At 48.5% G+C, this 25,680-nt stretch overlaps 2 protein-coding genes across 2 annotated transcripts; one reads left to right on the top strand and one right to left on the bottom strand.

The window, feature by feature from the left end:
- Window positions 1–4,602: 4,602 nt before the first annotated feature.
- Window positions 4,603–15,882, bottom strand: POFUT1 (protein O-fucosyltransferase 1). The gene is made up of 7 exons (XM_075350552.1): window positions 15,656–15,882; window positions 13,819–13,940; window positions 13,502–13,684; window positions 9,741–9,853; window positions 9,373–9,565; window positions 8,089–8,331; window positions 4,603–7,668 (listed from the first exon to the last, which is right to left on the bottom strand). Exons 1-7 carry the CDS (start codon window positions 15,789–15,791, stop codon window positions 7,480–7,482), a joined length of 1,179 nt encoding a protein of 392 aa, XP_075206667.1. The 5' UTR covers window positions 15,792–15,882; the 3' UTR covers window positions 4,603–7,479.
- PLAGL2 (PLAG1 like zinc finger 2) lies at window positions 15,823–25,457 on the top strand. The gene is made up of 4 exons (XM_075350551.1): window positions 15,823–16,083; window positions 20,882–20,948; window positions 21,500–21,797; window positions 22,315–25,457. The coding sequence occupies exons 3-4, from the start codon at window positions 21,568–21,570 to the stop codon at window positions 23,405–23,407; spliced, it is 1,323 nt and encodes a 440-aa protein (XP_075206666.1). The 5' UTR covers window positions 15,823–16,083; window positions 20,882–20,948; window positions 21,500–21,567; the 3' UTR covers window positions 23,408–25,457.
- Window positions 25,458–25,680: the final 223 nt, after the last annotated feature.

Raw genomic sequence — 25,680 nt, 5'->3', positions numbered from 1 at the left:
TCCAAAGGATTCGCAACAAAATATTGAAAATAAAATTTTTTTTTTTGGGTTTGGTTTATTTGTCCAATTACTTTTGACCTCCTAAAATGTGGAATGTTTGTAAAGAAATGTGTACAATTCCTACAATTTCTATCAGATATTTTTGTTCAAACCTTCAAATTAAACGTTACAATCTGCACTTGAATTCTGTTGTAGAGGTTTCATTTCAAATCCAATGTGGTGGCATGCAGAGCCCAACTCGCGAAAATTGTGTCACTGTCCAAATATTTCTGGACCTAACTGTATGTTAGTCAACATGGATTCCTCAGACTTTGAGGATTTTCTAGATGAGTTTCTAAGGTTAGATAACTTTGTATAAGGACAAAAAGTCTGTTCTTCAAACGTTGAGATCTCAAATTAAAGATAAACTGACTTCCAGTTTTCCCAATGTTCACATTGCGTTCAGAATTTATTTATCGATACTTGGGTCTAATGCCGAAGGGGAACGGTCATTTTCTAAGCTGAAACACATTTAGTACTATTTATGCTCACCCATGAGTCAAGATCGTCTGTCATCTTTGGCTCTTCTGTGCATTGAAAGTGAATTGACAAAAAGTATGGAATTTGAAGACCTCATTAATGACTTTAGTGAAGAGAAGCCGTAAGCAACTTCCTTGATGAGTTCTGTATTAATTACAATATGTTGTCAAATATTGTATGATTCTAGTTTATTGGAAGTCCCTATTAAAATCACATAAAAATGTATTAGGGGGGAGCCTCAAATGACAGTCCGGGGGGGTGGGGGGGGGGACCCTCAGGTGACAGTCCCAGGGGGGGAGGGGACCCTCAGGTGACAGTCCCTGGGGAGGACCCTTCGACTTCCAAGTCCTAAGGGCGGCTTTGCACGTTGCAACATCGCGCGTGCGATGTCGGTGGGGTCAAATTGAAAGGGACGCACTTCCGGCGTCACTTTCGAGATCGTAGTGTGTAAATGCTAGATGATACTATTAACGAGCGCAAAAGCGTCGTTATCGTATCATCGTTGCAGGCTCCAACTTTTTCATAATAATGCTGCAGCGACAGGTACGATGTAGTTCCTCGCTCCTGCGGCTGCACACATCGCTGTGTATGAAGCCGCAGGAGCGAGGACCATCACCTTACCTGCCGCCAGCGGCTATGCGGAAGGTGGGCGGGATGTTTACATCTTGCTCATCTCCGCCCCTCTGTCGCTATTGGCCGCCTGCCGTGTGACGTCGCTATGACGCCGCACGACCCGACCCCTTAGGAAGGAGGCGGTTCGCCGGCCAGAGCGACGGTCGCAGGACAGGTAAGTGCATGTGAAGCTGCTGTAGCGATAATTTTCGCTACGCCAGCTATCACAAGATATCGTACCTGCGACGGGGGCGGGGACTATCGCGTGCGACATTCCAGCATCGGCTTGCGATGTCGCGACGTGCAAAGCCCGCCTAAAACTGCTTTATTTTTTGATGGACAGAATATGTTTCTTCGTACCGTCTCTTGGAGGTGACGTGATCATGACAATCGATTCTGCAGTGTCGATATTTCCCTTATTCTGCCTTATTATAGGATAAATATTCAGATATTTTATTCGTCTATTTTTCAGGTTATTTCCATTTCGAGATGGGGCGTTGATCTTAAATTCTATATATTTGTATAGGTGTCCTCAGGGCTCACATGTAATATTGCAATGGATGGTAAATGACAGTAGTACAGCCTCAGGCTTCGGCCTGTGATCTGCTCTCTGAACAGCGGCGACTTCTGTCTGTCTGACATATAAATATCAAGATGATTGGAAACGTCCATGTTACCACATTGGTTTACGTGGCGGCACGATGCCCTGTGGTACACGGCGATATAGATGGGTCCATTTCCTGCAGCGGCTGGGCTTGGACCTCCGGTGTCACAAATCTCATACCAGCGTCTATCGATAACTGCACAAAATTTAAAGGGCTTTTCCATTACCTATTACTGCCGCACTGGAAGGTGAGCGGAGCTGCAGGCGTTGCAGAGACGGCCGCTCACTATGCCTCATCTTACTTTATTCACAATACTGTACTTGCCAGTGCTGGTCACGACTGGTGCAACAGGACTGGACGTATCGAGACGCTGCATCACCTCTTTAACCCCAACTCCCCCGAAGCGTTATGCACCTACAACTATATATTTAATTTCTTAATTACTTAGCATTTTTTTTTATTTCAAGCATAACCATCCTTTTAATTTTTCAGAAATTAACAGCAGACATGAAAATAAGTAGAGTAACTTTCTTAGGCTGAGTTCACATGTCCTGTAATCTTCTGTTAATACGGATCCTGCAGAGATGATTTGGGCTTTTTTTGTGTTTTTTGATTTTATTTTTTTTTTTAACATGGGAGTCTATGGAGAACGGATCTGTTTACGGCTTGCTATTTATCTTCCATTTAAAATGGATCCTATAACAAAAACTGGTATCTAAATAGCAATCCATTCTTAATAGACTCCAATGTTAAAAAATACAGAACCGGTAGACATCAGTTTTTTAAAGAGAACCTGGCACCAGATTTGGCGACTATAAGCTGCGGCCAGCACCAGTCAAGCCCTTAGATACAGTATTCTGGAATACTGTATATAAGAGCCCAGGCTGCTCTGTAGAACATATACAGTACAAACACTTTTATAGTTCTCACATAGGGGTAGTCCGGTCCAATGGATGTCGCTGGACTCCAGTTTGGCGCCTCCACTCTGTGGCGATCGCCGATCTCCTGTGCAGGCGCACTTTGATCTGCCCTGCATTGCAGTCTTGCACAGGATCACTTTGATCTGCCCTACTCAGGGTAGATCAAAGTATTGTAGTGCACATGCGCAGGTGCTCGTTTACTGTACTCCGCAGGCGCGAGAAAAGGTTCTTTAAATTATTTTCTATGCTATACAGAGCAGCCTGGGCGCCTATATACAGTATTCTAGAATGCTGTATATAACAGCCTACTGGTGGTGGCCACCTTATAGCCACCAAATCTGGCGATAAGTTCCCTTTAACAACAGACAAAAAAAAGTTGTGTTTCCAGGACTTTTATGCCAATTGATCTCTGCAGGATCCGCTCTAAGGGGTACTTTGCACGCTGCGACATCGCAGGCCAATGCTGGGATGCCGAGCGCGATAGTACCCGCCCCCGTCGCAGCAGCGATTTCCTTGTGATAGCTGCCATAGCGAACATTATCGCTACGGCAGCTTCACATGGACTCACCTGTCCTGCGACCGTCGCTCTGGCCGGCGACCCGCCTCCTTGTTAAGTCACACGCCAGGCGGCCAATCGGAGCGGAGGGGCGGAGATGAGTGGGATGTAAACATCCCGCCCATCTCCTTCCTTCCGCATATCCTACGGAAGCCGCAGTGACGCCGGTAGGAGATGTTCCTCGCTCCTGCGGCTTCACACACAGCGATGTGTGCTGCTGCAGGAGCGAGGAACAACATCGGACTGTCGCGTCAGCGTAATCATGGATTACGCCGACGCTGCACCGATGATACGATTACGACGCTTTTGCGCTCGTTAATCGTATCATCGACCCTTTACACACTACGATGTCGCATGCGATGCCGGAAGTGCGTCATTTTCAATTTGACCCCACCGACATCGCACCTGCGATGTCGTAGTGTGCAAAGCCCGCCTAAGGCTAAGGACACAAGGCGAGTAAAACGGAGCGAGTGAAATATGATAAAAAAAAAAAATCAGCCCTAATCAGATAGAGAAAACAATCGCAGCATGCTGCAGGTGGAACCTGATTTTTCACTCGCACCCATATAAGTCTATGGGTGCGAGAGAAACATCACACTACACTCGCATGACACCGAAGTGCAGTGCGATATGCACATCAGCTGATAATTGGGCGATAGGGAGATTAGTCCCTCCCTCTTCTCCGCAGCTGTGATCTGATCGCAGGAACGCACCACAATATGAGGACACTCTGTTTACACTCGCAGCAAGAGCGGAAGCTGAGGGTCATTATCATAACACATCTTATGCTCTCGCATTGGATGCTAAATACCCGTGTGTCCTTAGCCTTATAGATGATTACTGGACATGTGATCTCAGGCTTACGATAAGATAAGATAGATCCATATATCTTAATCAGAGAAATCTGCTTCTTTCACAGCCAAAACTGATCATTCACTCTCAATTCATGGGTAAAATTGGTATCTTATAAATTCTATGTAAGAGGAGGAGCTACAGGCCAATACAGACAGTCTATTGCAAGTTCGCCTACAATTTCAGATACAGTTCTCCATAGAACTTTACGAGCACAAACTGTCATCTCCTATCTCAATAATGGCAAGTCTGTAGACACTGAAGACACATTTTACCCAGGAATTGAGAATGAATAATTAGTCCAGGAGGACAAAGTATCGGAATTCTTTAAAAAAATATATAATAAAGTTATTATTTTCATGTGTACTATTGAATTATGAAAAAGTAAAAGAATCGTTATTCTTTAAAATAAAAATTGGACAAAATTGTTAGTTCATTTTGGTAAAGTAAGAATAATTTGAATCCGGCAAAAAAAAAAAAAAAAGTTTAATTTATATTTACTGAATATCAACTTTATTAGAATACGACATTTTCTGTTTAACCACAGTTCAAAACCAAACAAATATGAAAATGGCCTCGTCAAAAATGATCGTACCTCTAAAATAGATTGACAATAATTGACTATAGGGACATGTTAAATTGAGTTGAGTTTTGTAATTAGCATCACAAGTGTCTACAAACTAGTAAGTCAGTCTGCCTATTTAAATAGTGAAAAGTAGTCATTGTGCTGTTTAGCATCATGGTGTGTACCACACTGAACATGGAGCAAAGAAAACTAAGGATAGGTTTGTCTCAGGGGATCAGGAAGAAAACGATACACAAACATATTAGAAGTAAAGGCTATAAGACAATCTCCAAACAGCTTGATGTTCCTGTGACTACAATTGTACATAGTATTCAGAAGATTAAGATCTATGGGAATGTAGCCGCCCTCATTGGATGTGGCAACAAGAAGAAAATTGATGGTGAATTGAAGAGACGGATAATACGAATGGTAACCAAAGAGTCCAGAACAACTTCCAAAACCCATGATTAGAGGTGAACTCCAAGGTCAAGGTACATCAGTGTCAGATCGCACCATCCGTCTCTGTCTTGGCCAAAGTGGACTTCATGGGAGATGACTGAGGGGGAAACCACTGTCGAAAGCAAATAATAAAAAAAAGAGACTGGAATTTGCCAAATGCATACTTACAAGCCATAAAGCTAGGGAGAATGTCCTTTGGACAGATAAGACAAAACTGGAGCTTTTTGGCAAAATCACATCAGCTCCATGTTCACACACACAAAAATGAAGCAAAGAAAATAACATCGTACCTACTGTGAAACATGGAGGAGGCTCTGTTATGTATTTGGGGGGGGGGGCTTTGCTACATCTGGTACAGGGTGTCTTGAATCTGTGCAGGATAAAGTGAAATCTCAAGACTATCAAAGGATTCTAGAGAGAAATGTGCTGCCCAGTGTCAGAAAGCTTGGTCCGAGTCACAGGTTATGGGTCCTCTAACAGGATAATGACCCAAAAAAAAGCATCTAAGAATGGCGAAGCGCATAGCATTGGATTTTTCTGAAGTGGCTTTTGCGAGCCCTGATCTAAATCTATGGAACATGAACATCTGTGGAAGGAACTGAAAATAGAAGTCTGGAGAAGGCGCCTCCACACCTGAGACACAGGAAGCAGTTTGCTCACAAGGAGTTGCCCAAAATACCTGTGGATGAGGGCAGAAGCCTCATCGAAGGTTACAGAAATCGTTTGTGTGCAGTGATTGCCTCAAAAGGTGGTACAAGAAAATATTAAAAGGGAAAAATCATTTTTGCTCAGGCTAGTTTTATTAACAGAAAAAAAAAAAAAATCATACTGAGCCGGATGTTACTCTGTATGGGGCTAGATAGCAGTCGGCTAAGCAAGTAGTAAGGCAAACCAAGTATATGCGGGGTACTGGGGGCTTAAGAATGAAATATGAAACCCCATTAACGGCATCCCAGTCTCAGGGTGCAATATACACAGGTTTCCATTTGCTAAAAGCAAGCAGAGATCTAACAGTAGCCCAATACCATCATTTATGCAGAAAGACGACTGTAAACTGATCAGATTTAATATTTTATTATAGAAATAAGTATAAAATAATAGGAACACGTTAATTATGTGCCAGTGACTCAATTATTGTCACCCTATGTACACCGCTCAAGGATCACTATTGGATGTGTTGTAGCTTCTGTTCACATCCAGCTTACTGTGGGCCGATGACAGCCTATGGTCACATTTTACAGGGTCCACTGACCGCACGGGATGAGCCATTGTGGGTATTACAGTTTACTGGAAATTATTTTGACGGAAAGTTCATAGGAGATTAGAATGGTCAGATGTTCTCCAGGATGGGAAGCAGTCAAGCTGAAGAGCCCCTAAAAATACTGAATAGGAGAGAGGTGTGTGAGATGCCACATCTCTTACTGTACCTTCAGAAGTGGCAAGGAGGCCGAAGAGTTGGAGGTTTTGTCACACATAGACAAAGTAAAAGTTTCAGCATATTAAGGGACTCTTCAAGCTGGACTCCTCCTCATTCGTTCCAATATCAGGGCATCTTATAGGTGTCCTTAATTGAAGGGAATGTCCCTTTAAGCAGAATATATATAAGATATATATTCAGTCATATACAAAAAGAAAAAAAAGGAGCCGCACACTAATGGAATGCCTAATGGTGCAAACCCTCCTGGACAATATCCAACCATCCCATAAACAGTAATAATAATTACCAAAAAAATAAAAAGGGGGGGACGGACCAATTTATTAATCCAGTCGGTATGGCAACATTTCGGTTCTATTGAACCTTTCTCAAGTGCTTGAGAATAGAACCGAAACGTTGCCACACTGGATGGACTAATAAATAGAAGATGCAAAAAAGGGGACCTATTTGAGTACTGCCATCTTTTTTGAGATATGCAGACCCTTTATGGGGAACTCCACAGTCATTTCCAAATCATTACCATTAATGGTGGAAGCCCCTTGAAGGGTTGTCCCCATGTCCATTAGTATATGTCATTACTGTATGATCAGTGAAGGTTCACCCTCTAGCTAGGACTGATCCTAAGGATAAAGGGTCATAGTGATGCACCAACACACATTCCCCAAAGAGCAGCGCTCCCAGTTACTTGCAGTTAAGGGAACTCTAACTGGTGCAATTCACTTTACGGTTTGAGACCCCCAAAGATCATTAAGTGAGAGCATATCCCAGAGATATGCAAATCGTGTGCAAAATCAGAAGATCCCTTTAAAACTAGACCTTGGACCAAATCTCTTGGGAGCTCCAGGTACCTGACTGTACAGGTCTCCCATGTGAGGCTTAGAATTGACCCCTTGGTGCCTCATCGCCCTGACCAAGGCAAGTACACCCGGGCAATGGCTGCTCCACACCATGCTATCTCATAGCTCATCTGGCTTCCTAACCACTGAATCCATCCCAAAGAAGGAGGAGGGCGTCCCCTGAAAATCGCGCTCTCTCTTCACAAACGCTGTGAATGACGACACACAGTTCCCAATAAAATGGTCCGACTGACCCAGAATATACAGATCTATTTGTGCCACTTCTGGCTGTAAACTCACAACTTTCACCTACAAGAAAAAAAAAAGAGAAAAGATTAATAAAGGAAGTGTAAGGCCCGTTTCACACATCCGGCATTTCGCCGGATCCGGCACGCATGCAGTACAGTCATTTACAGTGGAAGCGCAACACCATGCGGACAAATGCGGTGGTGCATGAAGCACACAACCGCATGGTGTCGCACTTCCACTGTAAATGAATGTACTGTACTGCATGTGTGCCGGATCCGGCGAAATGCCGGATGTGTGAAACGGACCCAATGACTTCCAAAGCTGCAATCACAATTCTGCTGCTTTCCTTCCAGCGCTTAGTATGCAAAACATTCACTAACTAACTCACCAACAAGGTGTCGTAATAGACAACAGTAATTTGTGAACGCAGCTTTGGATGTGACTGGAGTATGATGCTAAGGAGCTCTGTTGCCTGCTCACCTTCTCCCCCAGAGCCTTCTGTAGCTCCGCAGTGTAAGACGTGGAGTCAGTAGCTATATATACAGATCTTGCCTTGGTCTTCTTTACCCAGTATGTCAGCGCCCGCTTAATTTCCTTTAAGTCTGGCAGACACATGTTCATGGTGAGCGGCTTTGCCTTCTGACGGTTGTACCCGACGCACTGAGGGGAAGCCATGAAGTGTGGGCCGGCCGTGCCATCCTTCAGCATCTTGCAAGCATTAACCTGTAAGGAACAGGAGACAATACATAAATGACAAAGTAAGGCTGCTAAATTAAACAATAAAATTGGTGCTGTATTTATCACCGTATGGAGCCATTCCCCCATCCTCTCACTAGTGTAGTTCTGCACAGCAGAGGACTGGGAACTGCTATATTACAGCATATACCGCTATTCCCCAGCCTCGCCACTCTGCCAATCCCTTCACTGGCTTCCCATCGCCCAACGACTCCAGTTCAAAATATTAACCATGACATACAAAGCCATCCACAACCTGTCTCCTCCCTACATCTGTGACCTAGTCTCCTGGTACCTACCTGCACGCAACCTCAGATCCTCACAAGATCTCCTACTCTACTCCTCTCTTATCTCCTCTTCCCACAATAGCGTACAAGATTTCTCCCGTGCCTCCCCCATACTCTGGAACGCTCTACCTCAACATATCAGACTCTCTCCTACCGTGAAAAGCTTCAGGAGGAACCTGAAGACCCATCTCTTCCAACAAGCCTACAACCTACAATAACCCTCAGTCCAGTAGACCACTGCGCAACCGGCTCTGTCCTCACCTATTGTACCATCACCCATTCCCTGTAGACTGTGAGCCCTCGCGGGCAGGGTCCTCTCTCCTCCTGTACCAGTCTGTTTTGTATTGTTAATGATTGTTGTACGTATACCCTCTTTCACTTGTAAAGCGCCATGGAATAAATAATAATAATAATATACATTATAATTAGTGCTGATCGAGCACCACGATGCTCAGGTGCTGGATACTTGTTAAGAACAGTTGGATGCTCGGATGGGCGCGACACTAGCACCTGAGTATAATGAGAATCAACAGGGTACTCAAGTATTTTTCCAGGAAATCTAGAAAAAGGCTTGAGTTCCCCATTGACTTCCATTATACTTGAGTCACGCCCATCCAAGCATCCAACTGCTCTTAACGAGTATCAAGCAGTTGAGCATCTTAGTGCTCACTCGTCACTAATTATAAATGTACAAATTAAAATAGTTCCAACTGCCCAACCATTATTAAGAGTCAAGCCTCACCCAGTCGGAGCCGATTCGCAAATGCACCCCAACATAGGGTCTGATGAGCAGGGTCTCAATTTGCTTCTCTCCCTCCTGAACGACCTTTTCTGACCAGACCATGTACTTCTGTAAACTCCTATGTTCTTCCAGTACAGGAAACTGCGCTGGTGCCCCTGGGAGAGCCAGGACAGGGTGCGTGGAAGCGGGGTACCTGGCAAAATCATATAAAGACACCTTAGTGCAGGAAGCATTTACACTTAAGATCTCAATTGCCATGGATGAAACGAAGGCTTTGTTTTTTTATTAAAACGTGTCACAGGCTTACTAAGGTGCGTGTGTTTTGAAGGATTTGGGGGCATCTGATAACATATTTGCTCGTTACTCACCGGCTCTGCCAAACATCTTTGTAATGAGCACTGAAATTAATGCCGTCGAACAGCTCTGAGCGGGCAAAGTCCACGTGGAAATGATCCCAGAAAGGGCCAAATGGATTTCCATCCTGGAAGGAGTATACAATAGCAATTAAAAGGGTTGTTAATGGACACAAAACAGAACCCCGTGTCTACATATTGCTGTTACTCAACATGTAAGGGGAGCGTTATAATTAGAAAACAAAGAAACAGCAAGGGGACACCATAACATGAAAAATGGCACAGGGAAAAATTATTGAACACGCTTACCGACATTTAATACTTTGTACAAAAGCCTTTGTTGGTGGTGACAGCTTCAAGATGCCTCCTGTATGGGGAAACTAGTCCCATGCATTGCTCGGGTATGATTTTGGCTCATTCTTCCACACAAGCACTCTACAAATTCTGAAGGTCCCGTGGGCTCCTTCTATGAACTCTGAGCTTTAATTTCTTCCATAAATTTTCTATTGGATTTAGGTCAGGTGATTGGCTGGACCAGCTTTATTTTTGTTTTCTTAAACCAATGGAGAGTTTCCTTGGCTGTGTGTTTGGGATCATTGTCTTTCTGAAATGTCCACCCTCATTTCATCTTCATCATCCTGATAGATGGCAGCAGAATTTTTATCAACAATGTCTCAGTACATCTGTCTATTCTTCCTTCAATTACGTGAAGTTTGCCGGTGTCATCCAGCCCTACACCATGATGTTCCCACCTCCAAACTTTACTTCCTGTGGTGTTTTGGGGTGATTTAGTGCCTTTTGGCCTCCAAACATGCTGTGTATTATGGCATCTAAAAACTTCTATTTTGGTCTTATTTGACTAGAGTATTTTCTCCCAGTATTTCACAGACTAGTCTAAACGTTGTTGAGCAAACTTTAATAAATGACACGGAAGGGTGCCGCCTCCGCTGCATCAACTGGGGCTGCTCGAGTGGCGCTCGGATCCGGGATAGTGTCCGGGGCTCGAGTGGTGACCGGACCCGGGGCTCATGCAACCACCCGTCCTCGCACACAGTGAAAAAGAGAGGTATTTACAGGGGAGATTGTCTGCGACGCCACCCGTGGCTTGTGGTGATGAGATGGTGGCACCGCCGCTGCCTCTCGGGGCCGGCGTCTGGAAACGATGACGTGGGGGCAGCAAGGTGGTATCCCCTCCACGGGTAGGGGGAAGGTGTAGTCCCGGGGCCCAGGTGTGGGTAAGGAGCAGGGCTGGGGCACTGTCGGCAGGTTGGACTGGATGACACCGGTGTACTCACAATTAGGAAGAATTCACACCAAGTCTGTATTGTAAACCAGGCCGGATGCCGGTTGCCTCTGGAGGGGTGTACTGGTCCCACACACGGGTTGACAATGTAGGGGCCCTTCCTCCTGCACTTGTGTCTTGTGGTGTATGGATTAACCCCGCCTGGAACGGGAGAAATCCGCTCCCCTGCAGATTTGGACGCAGAGGGAGCCGTTGCCCGCAGACACTGACCCGTGGGACTTTAATGGGTTCTTGGAGGACACCCTGTCCCCTGTGTTGGGCTGCCGGTCTGCTCTATCTGGGCTTCTCTCTTCGGGAACAAGGCCTGGTACCTTGTCCCGCTGGTCAATTAACAAGAGGCTTGAAGCTTGCCTCGTCCTAGGGTCCAGGTACCCCGCCTGTGCACGGCCTCCGGACCGGATTCCCGTTGTCGGTACCGGTGGGCTACAACCCTGCCCCGGTCCACTTCAGGTCTCCCGCGACCGGATCTCCGTCGCCTGGGCCCTATAAAGCCGTCTGCCACCTAGTCGGTTCTCCCGTGATCCAAGGGCTCCAACCCTGACCACACTGCAGACTCCTCAATGTTTGACTCCCGACTGCAACTTCCACTCAGCTCCACTCAAAGACTCCGACCTCCTCTGAACTAGACTCAACTGAAAGACTAACTGGTTCCCTCCCCGTGTCACCAAGACCCCTAGGGGGGCATTCCCATCCGCCTGGTCCCGCCCACTGGTGTGTCCTGGCTGTCATGGGGGGGGCGACTAGGATTTGTGGCTGGTGTTCCTATGTGTGGGATATGCTGTTAATTCCCAAGGAGGAGGCGATTCCTGTACCCTTGGTGGGGGGTACAGTCATCTGTGACTACCTGGTTTTGCCAGGGAGTCACATAAGCATACTTGAACATGTCTTTTGTTCAGCAATGGAGTGTGCACACAGGCCAGGGGGGTTGAGTGTATTACTTATTGTTTTCTTTGAATCTATTGTCTCTTCTGATTTCATGTGTTTCTGTAGCTCACCACAGGACGAAGTCCTTGGCTATTAGACAACTCTTCTGATAATTCTTTTCACTCCTCTGTCTCAAATCGTGCAAGGAGCACCTGGTCATGGATGGTACATGGTTAAATTAAGTTCTTTCCACTTTCCGTTAACGGCCCCAACAGTGCTCACTGGAATCTTCAGTAGTTTAGAATTCTTTTCTGTAACCAGTGCCATCAATATGTGTAGCAACAATAAGATTATGAAGGTCTTGAGACAGCTCACTGGTTTTACCCATCATACGCACTTTCTTGTGTGGCACCTTGGTATGAGAAACCTTTTATAGGCCATCAGTTGAACCAACTGATTTTTACTAAGTGTCAAGATTGCCTTCTAATTACTGATATATTTCAGCTACTGTCATGACTTTAAATTACCTTTTACACCTCCCTTTCATCATATGTTAAATACTTTTTCCCTGTGTCATTTCTCAGTATTACACATAACTGTAATTTATGGACATCTATGGTTTGATTTCTTTGCGTATGTGAATTTGATGGACTATTACTGACATCTAGTGAAAAATTCCTGGCAATAACACCTTTAGAAATTTACTTACAAAACTGGTGGTGTATTCAACACTTACAGGTGCATCTCAATAAATCAGAATATCATCAGAAAGTTAATTTATTTCAGTAATTCAGTACAAAAAGGGAATTATATAGAGTCATTACACACAGAGTGATCTATTCCTATATATTATATCCACTCAACCTTTCATTAATATGCTTGAATACACCACTCTGAATAGCCAGCTTCTCTAGCAATGACCTTTTGTGGCTTACCCTCCTTGTGGAGTGTGTCAATGACTGCCTTCTGGACATCTGTGAAGTCAGCAGTCATCCTCATGATTGTGTAGCCTACTGAACCAGACTAAGGGACCATTTTAAAGGCTTAGGAAGCCTTTGCAGGTGTTTTGTGGTAATTATAATAATTTTCTGAGATAATGACTTTTGGGTTTTCATTGGCTGTAAGCCATAATCATCAACATTAACAGAAATACACACTTGAGATAGATCACTCTGTGTGTAATAACTCTATATATGTGTTTCCCTTTTTGTATTGAATTACTGAAATAAATTATCTTTTTGATGATATTCTAATTTATTGAGATGTGCCTGTATTTCATCCGCTGTATGTTAGGACTCCACTTCATTCATTATATCAATGGGCCCGCCAGAAATAAAAGAATGATGTGCCCATCTCCAGCAGCCCATTAGACAACCAATGGGGTGGAGGTCTAGCATGCGTACCTCTACTCCACTTTGAAGACCGAGTATGGAAAGCCTAATTTTTGGGGGTATAAAAGTCCATTTATCAGGACTCCCCCCAGCATACAGCATTTAATCCTCTATCCTAGGAATAGGAGACGATTTGCGATATTAAGGTGAACGGTTGGTTGACCAAGAAGGATCGATAGCATCAAAACAGCAACACTGAATACTAGATCCACAACCACCTTCATAGGGCAGCTCTTCTTATCAGGGCTCCTCTGAGCAGCCGCAGTAAAGCAGTAAGCCACACGCTTTTCCACCGGCCAGTACTTAGCAGCAAACGTCTCCATAAAGCCCTCCATGCTCATCACTCTGTGGTACTGGCTGAGAGGGGGCAGCTGGAAATACTCTTCAAAAGACACGTGCACCTGCAGAAAAGGTCACAGATTAGTGCTCAACAATGGTGCTACTTGACACATCCCCCATCATGACAGCAACACACAACATAACTGCCTAAATGGATGTCAGAGACTGTGAAGGAGCATTGAATGTGGACACTCACATTGGTGTATGGAGGACGATGGTGGTTGTAAACAATCCAAGGAGGGACGACCAGGGTCCGGTTCACCATCTTGGCAAAGGCCAAAGAGCCGAGGAAGTGATCCGCCTGATTGCCAAACCGCCCTGCACAAGGACATGCAACCACTAATGAGTGAAAATCATATCGTGACGTCTACATTCTGCACCCAAGACTTCCCCACCTGCTTATATGTAAATGCTGAAACACTCTGTGCTGCTTTGCCATGCACTGCTCATAACATCTCCTGTTCCTGAACAGTGTATACACCGTAGAAGCCGTAACATGGAGAGTAGACGCTATGAAATCTGTGCTCTTTTGGAGCAGGCAGAGAATTGGCAGCCGAGCAGTGCAGGACTGGGTGGAGATACCCTGGGGTAAGAAAAGACCTAACACTTCATAGAGAAAGGACAATATGAGGTTACAGAGGAGCTGTCCCCACCCAAGATAGAAGTGTAGAGAAAGCCCCCAACTGCCTCATGGAGATGGCTCTGTGCACCCTGTATCCCCCTCCCGGTATACGGGGCTCGGTGCACGGGGGTCTTGCCCCTCCCGGTATACGGGGCTCGGTGCACGGAGGGTCTCCCCCCCTCCCGGTATACGGGGCTCGGTGCACGGAGGGTCTCCCCCCTCCCGGTATACGGGGCTCGGTGCACGGGGGTCTCCCCCCACCCGGTATACGGTGCACGGGGGTCTCCCCCCACCCGGTATACGGTGCACGGGGGTCTCCCCCCACCCGGTATACGGTGCACGGGGGAGTCCCCCCCCCATCCGGTATACGGGGCTCGGTGCACGGGGGTCTTCCCCCCACCCGGTATACGGGGCTCGGTGCACGGGGGAGTCCCCCCCCCACCCGGTATACGGGGCTCGGTGCACGGGGGAGTCCCCCCCCCCACCCGGTATACGGGGGAGTCCCCCCCCCACCCGGTATACGGGGCTCGGTGCACGGGGGTCTCCCCCCCACCCGGTATACGGGGCTCGGTGCACGGGGGTCTTCCCCCCACCCGGTATACGGGGCTCGGTGCACGGGGGTCTTCCCCCCACCCGGTATACGGGGCTCGGTGCATGGGGGTCTCCCCCCACCCGGTATACGGGGCTCGGTGCACGGAGGGTCTCCCCCCTCCTGGTATACGGGGCTCGGTGCACGGAGGGTCTCCCCCCTCCCGGTATATGGGGCTCGGTGCACGGGGGAGTCCCCCTGCCGTATACGGAGCTCTGTGCATGGAGTCTCCCCCCCTCCGGTATACGGGGCTAGGTGCACGGGGTCTCCCCTCCCGTATATGTGGCTCTGTGCACGGAGGGTCTCCCCCCTCCCGGTATATGGGGCTCGGTGCACGGGGGAGTCCCCCCCCCCACCCGGTATACGGGGCTCGGTGCACGGGGGAGTCCCCCCCCCCACCCGGTATACGGGGGAGTCCCCCCCCACCCGGTATACGGGGCTCGGTGCACGGGGGTCTCCCCCCCACCCGGTATACGGGGCTCGGTGAACGGGGGTCTTCCCCCCACCCTTTATACGGGGCTCGGTGAACGGGGGTCTTCCCCCCCACCCTTTATACGGGGCTCGGTGCACGGAGGGTCTCCCCCCTCCCGGTATACGGGGCTCGGTGCACGGAGGGTCTCCCCCCTCCCGGTATACGGGGCTCGGTGCACGGAGGGTCTCCCCCCTCCCGGTATATGGGGCTCGGTGCACGGGGGAGTCCCCCTGCCGTATACGGAGCTCTGTGCATGGAGTCTCCCCCCCCCTCCGGTATACGGGGCTAGGTGCACGGGGTCTCCCCTCCCGTATATGTGGCTCGGTGCACAGGGTCTCCCTCAGACTCACCCATGCAGGGGCAGTACAGCAGATACCCGGCCGGGTCCCATTCCTTCTCCGCCCGGTGCAGTCCCGGGAGTACAAGGAGCAGGAGGAAACTCAGCGGCTCCATGACGGCCGGAAGCAATCCCAAGGGGGCCGCCATGTTAGCGGAGGCAGAGTAGAGGACGGGCGGGAGGACCCGCCATGTTGGTGGTGGCAGGTGGGTGACGGGAGGCCTTGACACGCAGAGACCCCAGGCCCGGCCTCAGGCAGTACCATCACCGCAGTGCCCGCTCTCCCGCCACGGTGGACCGGTGTCCTGCTCTCCGGAGCCTCGGTCAGCCCCGCTCCCTTCCACGCCGCGGAGTCACGTCTCTCCCAGAATCCTCCGCGGACGTCAGCTCCGTCCTGCGGCCTCGGGGGATAACGGAACCGGCGGGAAGCGGAATAACGGGGTAGGTAGTGCTCGGGGCATCCATCATTCCCTCCACCATCTGAACTGCACATCATCATCCTCATGTGCGCCCAGCATATCAGGGGTACACAGCCCCCCACGTGTGGAGACCCCAATCCAGCACCTGGAGGCGTGCACCCCAATAACATCATCAAATCTGGTCAGAAGCCGCAGAAGCAGTCATTAATAATATAATAGTCAGAAAATCCAGACACATTCACTTCTGTGCCCCCATAAAATCAGGCTGGACCCCAGATTACCCTGCACCTCACATACAGACCACTAGGTATATACCCCATTATCCATGTGCACACCCCTTTAAGGGGGATTCCAGAATCAAAATATAAAAACCTCCAGCAGCCGCTTATATTGATCAGTAAATCAGCGCTGATCATTTATAGATTCAGAAAATAATTTTCTGTGCGTGAAACAGCCGGCACCTGGTGTGTTTACCCCCTGGAGGGGGTCGTCTGTCCACTCACCCCTGTTATCAGTGTGGGCAGCCCTCCCTAACTGCCAGGAACTGCCAAGATCTGCTGCGGAGAGTGCGGCTCCAATACCAACATTCTCCTTAGGCTGTGTTCACATGCAGCGTTTTATGCTGTTTTTTTTAAATGCAAATAAGAAGCTGCGTTTTCACATAGAAAACAATGAGTAGAAAAAAATGCAGCAAAAAGGTTTTGTTTTTGGTAAAAAGGACTCATTTTATTAAGGCTACAATCACACGACCGTTCCGTTTTTACGGTCTGCAAAAAACGGTCCTGTTTTTCCACGGATGCATCTGTGTGACACCGCATCCGGCCCGTTTCGTTCATATACAGTCCGTGTAACAACCGCATCCGACCCGTTTCGTTCCGTATGTCATCCGTGTGACTTCCGGTTTTTTTGCGTACCGCAAAAAAAAAACCAGAAGGAGAGTTAAATATAGTCCAGGGTATCTGGCCAGATGCTGGTCCCCATATAAGTTCTATGGGGAACAGAATCCGGCGTAAAGGGGTAGGAGCAAGCGCTACATACTCACCGATCACCGGGGCGGCTCACACTGCTCCCGCGGCAACTCTTTGTTCTTCCCGAGCCAGACGCTCATTAGGCTCTTTTAATATTCACTGCTTCCCTGCTCACCAGCGTCTATGATTAGTTGCAGTCAGACATGTCCCCATGCTAAGTGACCGCTGTCTGACTGCAACCAATCACAGCCGCCAGTGGGCGGATCTATATTGTACAGTACAATAATTTTAAAAAAACGGCGTGCAATCCCCAAAAATTTTGATAGCAGCCATGATAAAGCCTCACAATTGCTGGCTGGTCTTCTCAGGCTCGGGAGACCCACGTTATTGGTAGCCTCCCAGCCTAAAAATATCAGCCAGCAGCCAGCCTGAATTGCCTCATCCATTAGCTGCGACAGTCCCGGCTCCTCCCGAATGCCCTGGTGCATTGCCAAACTGGGTAATATATGGTGTTGATACCGGCTGTGTAATGTCACCTGGCATGAAGCCCAGGGTTGTGATGTCACGGCGTCTACCAGATACCCGACATCACTAACTCAGTCAATAATAATAAAAAAAAAAATAAACAGCAAACAAATTTTTATTTGAAAAAACTCTCCCCAAAACACTCCCTCTTTCACCAATTTATTGGAAATAAAAAACAAATCCGGGTCCAACATAATCCAATAAGCGTGATCCATACCATACTCACTATCCCAGTTATTGAACAGAATGTTCCCCATTGGCTGGGAGAGCAGTGCAGTGACCTGAGCTAACATCAATAGGTCAGGCCAGGTCACTGCAGGGGATGACCAGCGCTGACTTCATGAGGTTAGCTAGGTACATTACTTGCGTGATGAACACCGCTGCACTCCTGACGTCAGCCCTCGTCACTTGATGACGAGCGCCGACATTAGGAGGTTAGCAAAGTTCTTTACCTGTGGTGATGAAGTCCTGCACTCCCGACATCAGCGCTCGTCACTGACTTCCATTGTCCGCCGAGTTCACAAACGAAGTATCGCGAGCAGCCTGTGACATCACCGCTAATCACAGTCTCGGGCCGCCCACAAGACTTGATGTGAGAACGCGGCGGACATGGAAGTCAGTGACGAGCGCTGATGTCAGGAGTGCAGGACTTCATCACCACAGGTAAATAACTTTGCTAACCTCCTAATGTCGGTGCTCGTCATCCCTGAAGCTGCTGACACTGCAGTGCGGGCAGATGCTGACACGCTGCAGTGCGAGCAGATGCTGAGACGCTGCAGTGCGGGCAGATGCTGAGACGCTGCAGTGCGGGCAGATGCTGAGACGCTGCAGTGCGGGCAGATGCTGAGACGCTGCAGTGCGGGCAGATGCTGAGACGCTGCAGTGCGGGCAGATGCTGAGACGCTGCAGTGCGGGCAGATGCTGAGACGCTGCAGTGCGGGCAGATGCTGAGACGCTGCAGTGCGGGCAGATGCTGAGACGCTGCAGTGCGGGCAGATGCTGAGACGCTGCAGTGCGGGCAGCTGCAAGGCTGGAGCGGGACACAGACTGCACGGGCACCCGACGAAAGTCACAAGGAAGTGCTTCCGGGGATTTTGCAGACTCATTGACTTGTATTGAGTCACGGTCCGTTATCACGGAACAGAATAGGACATGTTCCATAATATTGGAACGGACATACGGCATCCATTTTTTTTTATTTTTGTAGGAACTGATGCGCATGGAAGTGATTCTCTGTGCCATCCGATCCTACATAAAAGACATTGAAAAGATGGTCTTGTCAGTAGGTCCGCAAAAAAACAGGCACTAAACAGGACAAACGGAACAGTCGTCTGAATGAGCCCTAAACATGTACTGTGGGCAAAACACAAAATTCTCAACAGGAAAACAAAGCAAAACCTATTTCCTGACTGCAGTGTTTTTATTGTCAAGTATCAAGGTTTTGAGGTAGAAAAAACCTAAAACGCACTAGTGTATCTGCTGCTTTCCAGTTATGTCCATCTGCAGTGTATCACTCCTCTATGTACATTACCATTCTGCAGTAGATTCTTCCTCACAGCTCCTCAATAAACAGATGCATCCTGAAGCAGTACCTCACTCCTTTTATACCCACTTTTATACAGTACATCGCTTCTCATAGCCCCACCATAGAATACATCTCTCCTCCCAGCCCCATCCAGGAATACATCTCTCCTCCCAAGCCGGTCCTGGAGTAGATCCCTCCTCGCGGTCCTGTCTTGGAGTAGATCCCTCCTCGCGGTCCTGTCTTGGAGTAGATCCCTCCTCGCGGTCCCGTCCTGGAGTAGATCCCTCCTCGCGGTCCCGTCCTGCAGTAGATCCCTCCTCGCGGTCCCGTCCTGGAGTAGATCCCTCCTCGTGGGCCCGTCCTGGAGTAGATCCCTCCTCGCGGTCCCGTCCTGGAGTAGATCCCTCCTCGCGGTCCCGTCCTGGAGTAGATCCCTCCTCGCGGTCCCGTCCTGGAGTAGATCCCTCCTCGCGGTCCCGTCCTGGAGTAGATCCCTCCTCGCTCGCGGTCCCGTCCTGGAGTAGATCCCTCCTCGCTCGCGGCCCCGTCCTGGAGTAGATCCCTCCTCGCTCGCGGCCCCGTCCTGGAGTAGATCCCTCCTCGCTCGCGGCCCCGTCCTGGAGTAGATCCCTCCTCGCTCGCGGCCCCGTCCTGGAGTAGATCCCTCCTCGCTCGCGGCCCCGTCCTGGAGTAGATCCCTCCTCGCTCGCGGCCCCGTCCTGGAGTAGATCCCTCCTCGCTCGCGGTCCCGTCCTGGAGTAGATCCCTCCTCGCTCGCGGTCCCGTCCTGGAGTAGATCCCTCCTCGCGGTCCCGTCCTGGAGTAGATCCCTCCTCGCGGTCCCGTCCTGGAGTAGATCCCTCCTCGCGGTCCCGTCCTGGATTAGATCCCTCCTCGCGGTCCCGTCCTGCAGTAGATCCCTCCTCGCGGTCCCGTCCTGCAGTAGATCCCTCCTCGCGGTCCCGTCCTGCAGTAGATCCCTCCTCGGCGGCCCCGTCCAGGAGTAGATCCCTCCTCGGCGGCCCCACCCTGGAGTAGATCCCTCCTCGGCGGGCCCGTCCTGGAGTAGATCCCTCCTCAACATCTCCGTCCTGGAGTAGATCCCTCCTCAACATCTCCGTCCTGGAGTAGATCCCTCCTCAACATCTCCGTCCTGGAGTAGATCCCTCCTCAACATCTCCGTCCTGGAGTAGATCCCTCCTCAACATCTCCGTCCTGGAGTAGATCCCTCCTCAACATCTTCGTCCTGGAGTAGATCCTGGAATACATCGCTCATTATAGCCCCATCCTAGAGTACTTTGATACTCACAGTCCCATCCTGCGGTTCATTTCTCTTCTGATATACATAAATGAGTAAGAAGTGTGGTCCCTGCCATGGACTCCTGATAGGCAGGGATAATCCGGAGTCCCGTGTGTAGAAGGAGAGGGAGCAGGGATTGTTCCAAGTGCGATCTTGATACAATGACTGCGACAGAGCGGGGAGGCAGTGGAAACTGAGCATGCGTGATCCAACTACTTCTATGCTGCTGAGAGTGCAGGAGAGGAATGAGGGATGATACATGCACATTCTTCCACCTTCAGCACTGCACATATTCTACTGTCAGCAGTGACATTACATATACTGGGCAGAGCAGTTGGGTGTAAACCATGTACACTGTATGTCACAACCTTAGACAGGTCCTGGATTTTTCATATTTGTCTTTTATAAGTTTATTAATTTTGTTAAGGGAAAGCTTAGGGACAAATAAAGAAATACCTTTGACAATCGCTTTAAGGTTGATTTATACATCTTCTATTTGCAGGTTGGAAGATGGTGAGGCGTCTCCTCCGCTGTCTCCCAGAGGGGTGATCCCAGATCTTCAGCAGCAGGTAAGAGCCATCTGTAACATCACCAAGCCATTTATATCTGTTCCTGGGAAAGCTGGGTGACTAGCAGTAAGACTACCATTAAAGGGTTATCCTCTAACTTACTGATCGTAGCATTACTGCCCATTGTGGTCCCCATCAATTCCCACCTATAAAGCCCCCTTCTCATGATTGGTCATGGTCTTCAGGATTTGGCACCCAGTGTTCAGTAAGTTAGCCCCATCCTATGGATGTGAGAGCTCCTATCTTGGGAATAACCCTTTAGTAGCACTTACAGGCGATGTGTATACATACTGTGCTCCTCCTGCAGATCAGGAGTTTAGAATAGTTGGTTGAAAGCTGTAATGCCGGCCATATTGGTTGACACCAGGTTGTCAAGAAATAGATCTGCAAGTTCTACACTGCTGCTTTTCTTGTCATATCTGTGTCTGGGAAAGCTGGGTGAGAAGTAATAATGTTGCCAATTCAGGGCATGTTACACAGCTTTCATATGATCCTTCACAACATACATTGTTCATTATAATGCTTCATTCTAACTGTTGTCCATTCACCAGGACGGGCATCACACTGGCACGGATGGGGAAATGACCGCTCACGCGGCCGAGTCACCACTGGTTCTGCGATGAAGACGCTTTTCTTTAATGCTGCAAACAACAATCACAGCACTGATTGGAAAGCGGAGGCCAAACCCCAGGAGGAGGGAGACGCGGCTGAGAGCAAGCTCCTGCATGACGCCACCAGACTTGATGCCCCTTGTAGCAGTGAGCAGGAGAGCCCACCTCTTCCCCGCCGGTTTACCTGCCCCCAGCTGCTCTGCGACAAGACCTTTGCATCCAAATACAAGCTGTGCAGGTACAGACAGATGCCTTAAGTTCTCTATGTAGCCCCCTAAACATGGCACCCCCTCTGCAGTATCTTGTCATGAATGTGGCGCCATCTATAGACAGGAAAGAGTAGTAGCTTAAAGGAAAACTGTGGGCGCCCAGTGGCAGGGAGCGGACAAGCTTATGCGAGGCCACAAAATGGCTATTATTTTCACACTGTTTTTAAGACCACTGCTATCTGTCAGTGAATGAGTGCATTCCCAGAACAATTCATTCATTTCAACCTAATGACTGTTACCACCGTATCCTGTTTAGACATCAGCGCAAATCTCCTGTGCTGATGGTTTGTTACAGTGTATCAGTCTGGAGTCCAGGTCAGGTCAGGATGGCTGTCAAGTCTGAGTGGGAATGTTTCCATCCACTGTCAGCAAGCAAAGGTATTGCAAATTTAGAAGGATTGAAACTCAAAATCGAATAGAAATGATATTAGAAGGACAAGTGATGGGAACGTTGTATGTTATTGTGGCTTCTCTTCTCCACTGCAGGCATATGGCCACTCACTCTATGCAGAAATCCCACCAATGTTCACACTGCGGCAAAATGTTCCACCGAAAAGACCACCTGAAGAATCACCTGCAGACCCACAACCCTAACCGAGTAGCCCTGCAGTGCCCGGAGTGCAGCAAGAACTACAGCACAAAATACGGACACCGCCGCCATCTTGCCTTACATGCCATTGCCAGGGGCGACCTCAGCTGTGCCATATGTTTTCAGGTTTTCCGAGACCGCCAGTCAGTGCTTGAACACCTGAAGAGCCACAACCATCGGCCATCCATGGGCAACCGAGAAAAGAAATACCCGTGCGAACACTGCGACCGCTGCTTCTACACCCGCAAGGATGTCCGGCGCCATCTGGTGGTGCACACAGGCCGCAAAGATTTCCAGTGTCACTGCTGCGCCCAGATGTTTGGACGCAAGGACCACCTAACGCGACACATGAAGAAAAGCCATTGTGAGGAAGCTCCTCGGATCAAGACAGAACCTCAAGATGACTTGACCCTCATGAGCTGCCAATCGGCAGTGGTGAAAGAGGAGTGGGGATCCATCATGTGTATGCAGCCAAGAGACATGATATCCTCGGGCATGTACACTACGCCATTTCAGCCTATACCCAATGCTGGCATTCCCCAGTCCTTAGTGCCAACCTCATTGTCGTTAGGGCTCAGTTACCCATCCGAAAGTGTGCCCACCTTCTCTACGGACCCATCAAGCAGGTTCCAGTTCACTTCTACCTCATACCTCCACAAAAGTGAAATGGATACTTTCATGTCTGATGGGTCTGTGGGGCTGTCCCTCACTTCACCCGAGCTGGTGGCATGTACGCCACAAGCCGCATTGGATGAGTCCTATCTCTCAGCCCTGTGCGATCCCCTATCATCGGGCATAGACTTTAACCATTTCCTCAGCTTCTTGCCGGTCAATCTCCCTCCTTGTAACCTCTCTTTACCCAACACTGAGATATCCATGGGAGAAAATCAACAATTCCTGGCATCAGGTGGCAGCGATCTGCCCCTGCCTCATTATACCTCAGACATTAACCCTACAACATTGCCTCAGTTTCACCAAGCCTTCAAGTAAACCCGGTGAAACCATTTCTTATCTTACCTCATATGATACCCAGACAGAACACTTGGCGCCATCTTGGTGCCTTTTTATTATTATTTTTTTCTCGTATTTCGAGACCTCGCAGTTATTTTTATTTGTCCATTTTTGTTTTTAAGCTAACCTCTTCCATTTGTCTGACAACAGCACATCATACCTCAGGATCAGAGACTGCGGCATTCCACACCCTGGTGGAAACCACAACGATCCCCCCCCTAAAAATGTGAAGATGGTGGTGGGTTAGAGGGCAGCATGGAACAAGATGGTGGACGGCATTCATCAAGCACAAGTCTTGCAGCTACAGTAAGATCGTTACGATCGCCACACCTTCACCCAGCCACCTCGTCAGAATGGTCTTCTGAACCAAGACCCCGTACCAGTGCCAAGTCTCATCTACCTCTTTCAGATCTGTGCCCATAGAGACAATTCCTCTCTGAGGAGACCAGTCGGAGTCATTTCTAATGGGTTTGTTTACCAGTCTTGGTGGCATCGCTCGCTCGTATTACCTCACTACACCGTTTACAGTGTGAATCAAGACATAAGCTACTCCATAGAGCTCTGCTACCTTAGGAAGTGCTCAACTTGCGCTCACATTGTTTTGTTGTTTTTTTTTGTTTGTTTTTTTTAGCAGCTTCTCCTTTCTGACAACTAATTTCTTCCAAATTTAGTTAGTTGCTTTAGATATTGGCCAGTAGTAGCAGTAGAGGCAAATCTGGCTTCAGTCCTGCCACCCCTCCCTGTCCCCTCATCTGCCTTAAGTTATTGAGACAGGCTGGTTGCTAGGGACATTGTAGAGTGCTTTATAGGCAATGTCCATAGCAACCAGGTTCTCAGCCATGTCTGGACTTGGTTTCCATCATTCCCGGCGTGCCTTTAGGGTCAAGTAACTCCAGTGACTACTTGGGAGTGGGGTGCAAGAAATATATATATAGTATTGACCATGGAATATATGGGAGGGTGTGGTTTGCGCCAGCCCTATATAGTGTTTCCATTCACTAACTGGAAGCAGTAATCTTGAAAATGGCAAACAGTTGACTTTTATTTATTAGACAATGTAATTTTACCCTCTTTATGATACATAGGATCAAACATTAAATTAACAGTGTAAGCTATTGTTCTCTGTTAGCTGCTAGATACCTATCAGGGGGGTCATAAATTAGTCACATTCCGCCAACATCTCTTCTTTATGCCAATTTTTTGGGGGCGCTGTAGTCGGGACATGTTTTATACGGTACCCTCATAATTTTAGACACCAGGAGGTTGGGAGTTTTGCCGAATCTTTTACATCATGTAACCAGAAACGTCACTCGGTCTGTTCCGACTCGCTGGTGTCTGAGCGCTTCATTTCACTAGATGAGTTCATGATGGTCGTATGTGACTAAAGTCCACTTTACATGCTGCGATCTCGCTAGCGAGATCGCTAGCGTGCCCGCCCCCGTCTGTTGTGCGTCATGGGCAAATCGCTGCCCGTGGCGCACCACATCGCTCGGACCCGTCACACTACTTAACCTGCCTAGCGACGTCACTAAGCGGCCGCCCAATCGAAGCGGAGGGGCGGAGATGAGTGGGCGGAATATCCCGCCCACCTCCTTCCTTCCTCATTGCGGGCGGCCGCAGGTACGATGTTGTTCCTCGTTCCTGCTGTGTCACACATAGCGATGTGTGCTGCCGCAGGAACAACGAACAACCTGCATCCTGCAACGGGAACGATATTTGGGAATGGAGCACCTTGTCAACGAGCAATGATAAGGTGAGTATTTTTGCTCGTTAGCGGTCGCTCGTACGTTTCACACGCAACGACGTCACTAACGAGGCCGGATGTGCGTTACGAATTCCGTGACCCCCAACGACATCGCGTTAGCGATGTCACTGCGTGTAAAGCGGCCTTTACAGTTGTGCTCAAAAGTTTACATACGCTGGCAGATATTTTTTTTTTTTGCTTTTTTGGCCTTTTTTTTTTCTTCAGAGAATATGAACGATAACACAAAAAAACCTTTTTTTTCCACTCGTGGTTAGTAGTTTGGTGAAGCCATTTATTGTCAAACTGTCAAACTACTGTATTTTCTCTTTTCATAATGACAACCAAAAACATTCAAATGACCCTGATCAAAGGTTCACATCCCCTGGTGATTTTTGCACACAAATGGGTTTGAATGACTAATAAAGGTAACATCCTCACCTGTGACCTGTTTGCTTGTGTGTGTGTATAAAAGCCGAGTGAGTTTCTGGGATCCAGACAGACTCTTGTA

The sequence above is a fragment of the Anomaloglossus baeobatrachus genome, chromosome 5 (genome assembly GCF_048569485.1).
Source record: "Anomaloglossus baeobatrachus isolate aAnoBae1 chromosome 5, aAnoBae1.hap1, whole genome shotgun sequence".
NCBI classification, from domain to species: Eukaryota; Metazoa; Chordata; class Amphibia; order Anura; family Aromobatidae; genus Anomaloglossus; species Anomaloglossus baeobatrachus.
This window is presented reverse-complemented; position numbering and strand designations above follow the sequence as displayed.

Excerpts from the sequence above, each read along its gene's own strand:
- POFUT1 (XM_075350552.1), bottom strand. The coding sequence starts at position 15,791 with ATGGCGGCCCCCTTGGGATTGCTTCCGGCCGTCATGGAGCCGCTGAGT. Across the intron at positions 9,854-13,501 it reads AGAAGAGCTGCCCTATGAAG|GATGGAAATCCATTTGGCCC; the intron begins GTGGTTGTGGAT and ends TACTCCTTCCAG. Across the intron at positions 8,332-9,372 it reads TGCGAATCGGCTCCGACTGG|GTTAATGCTTGCAAGATGCT; the intron begins GTGAGGCTTGAC and ends TGTTCCTTACAG.
- PLAGL2 (XM_075350551.1), top strand. The coding sequence starts at position 21,568 with ATGAAGACGCTTTTCTTTAATGCTGCAAACAACAATCACAGCACTGAT. Across the intron at positions 21,798-22,314 it reads TCCAAATACAAGCTGTGCAG|GCATATGGCCACTCACTCTA; the intron begins GTACAGACAGAT and ends TCTCCACTGCAG.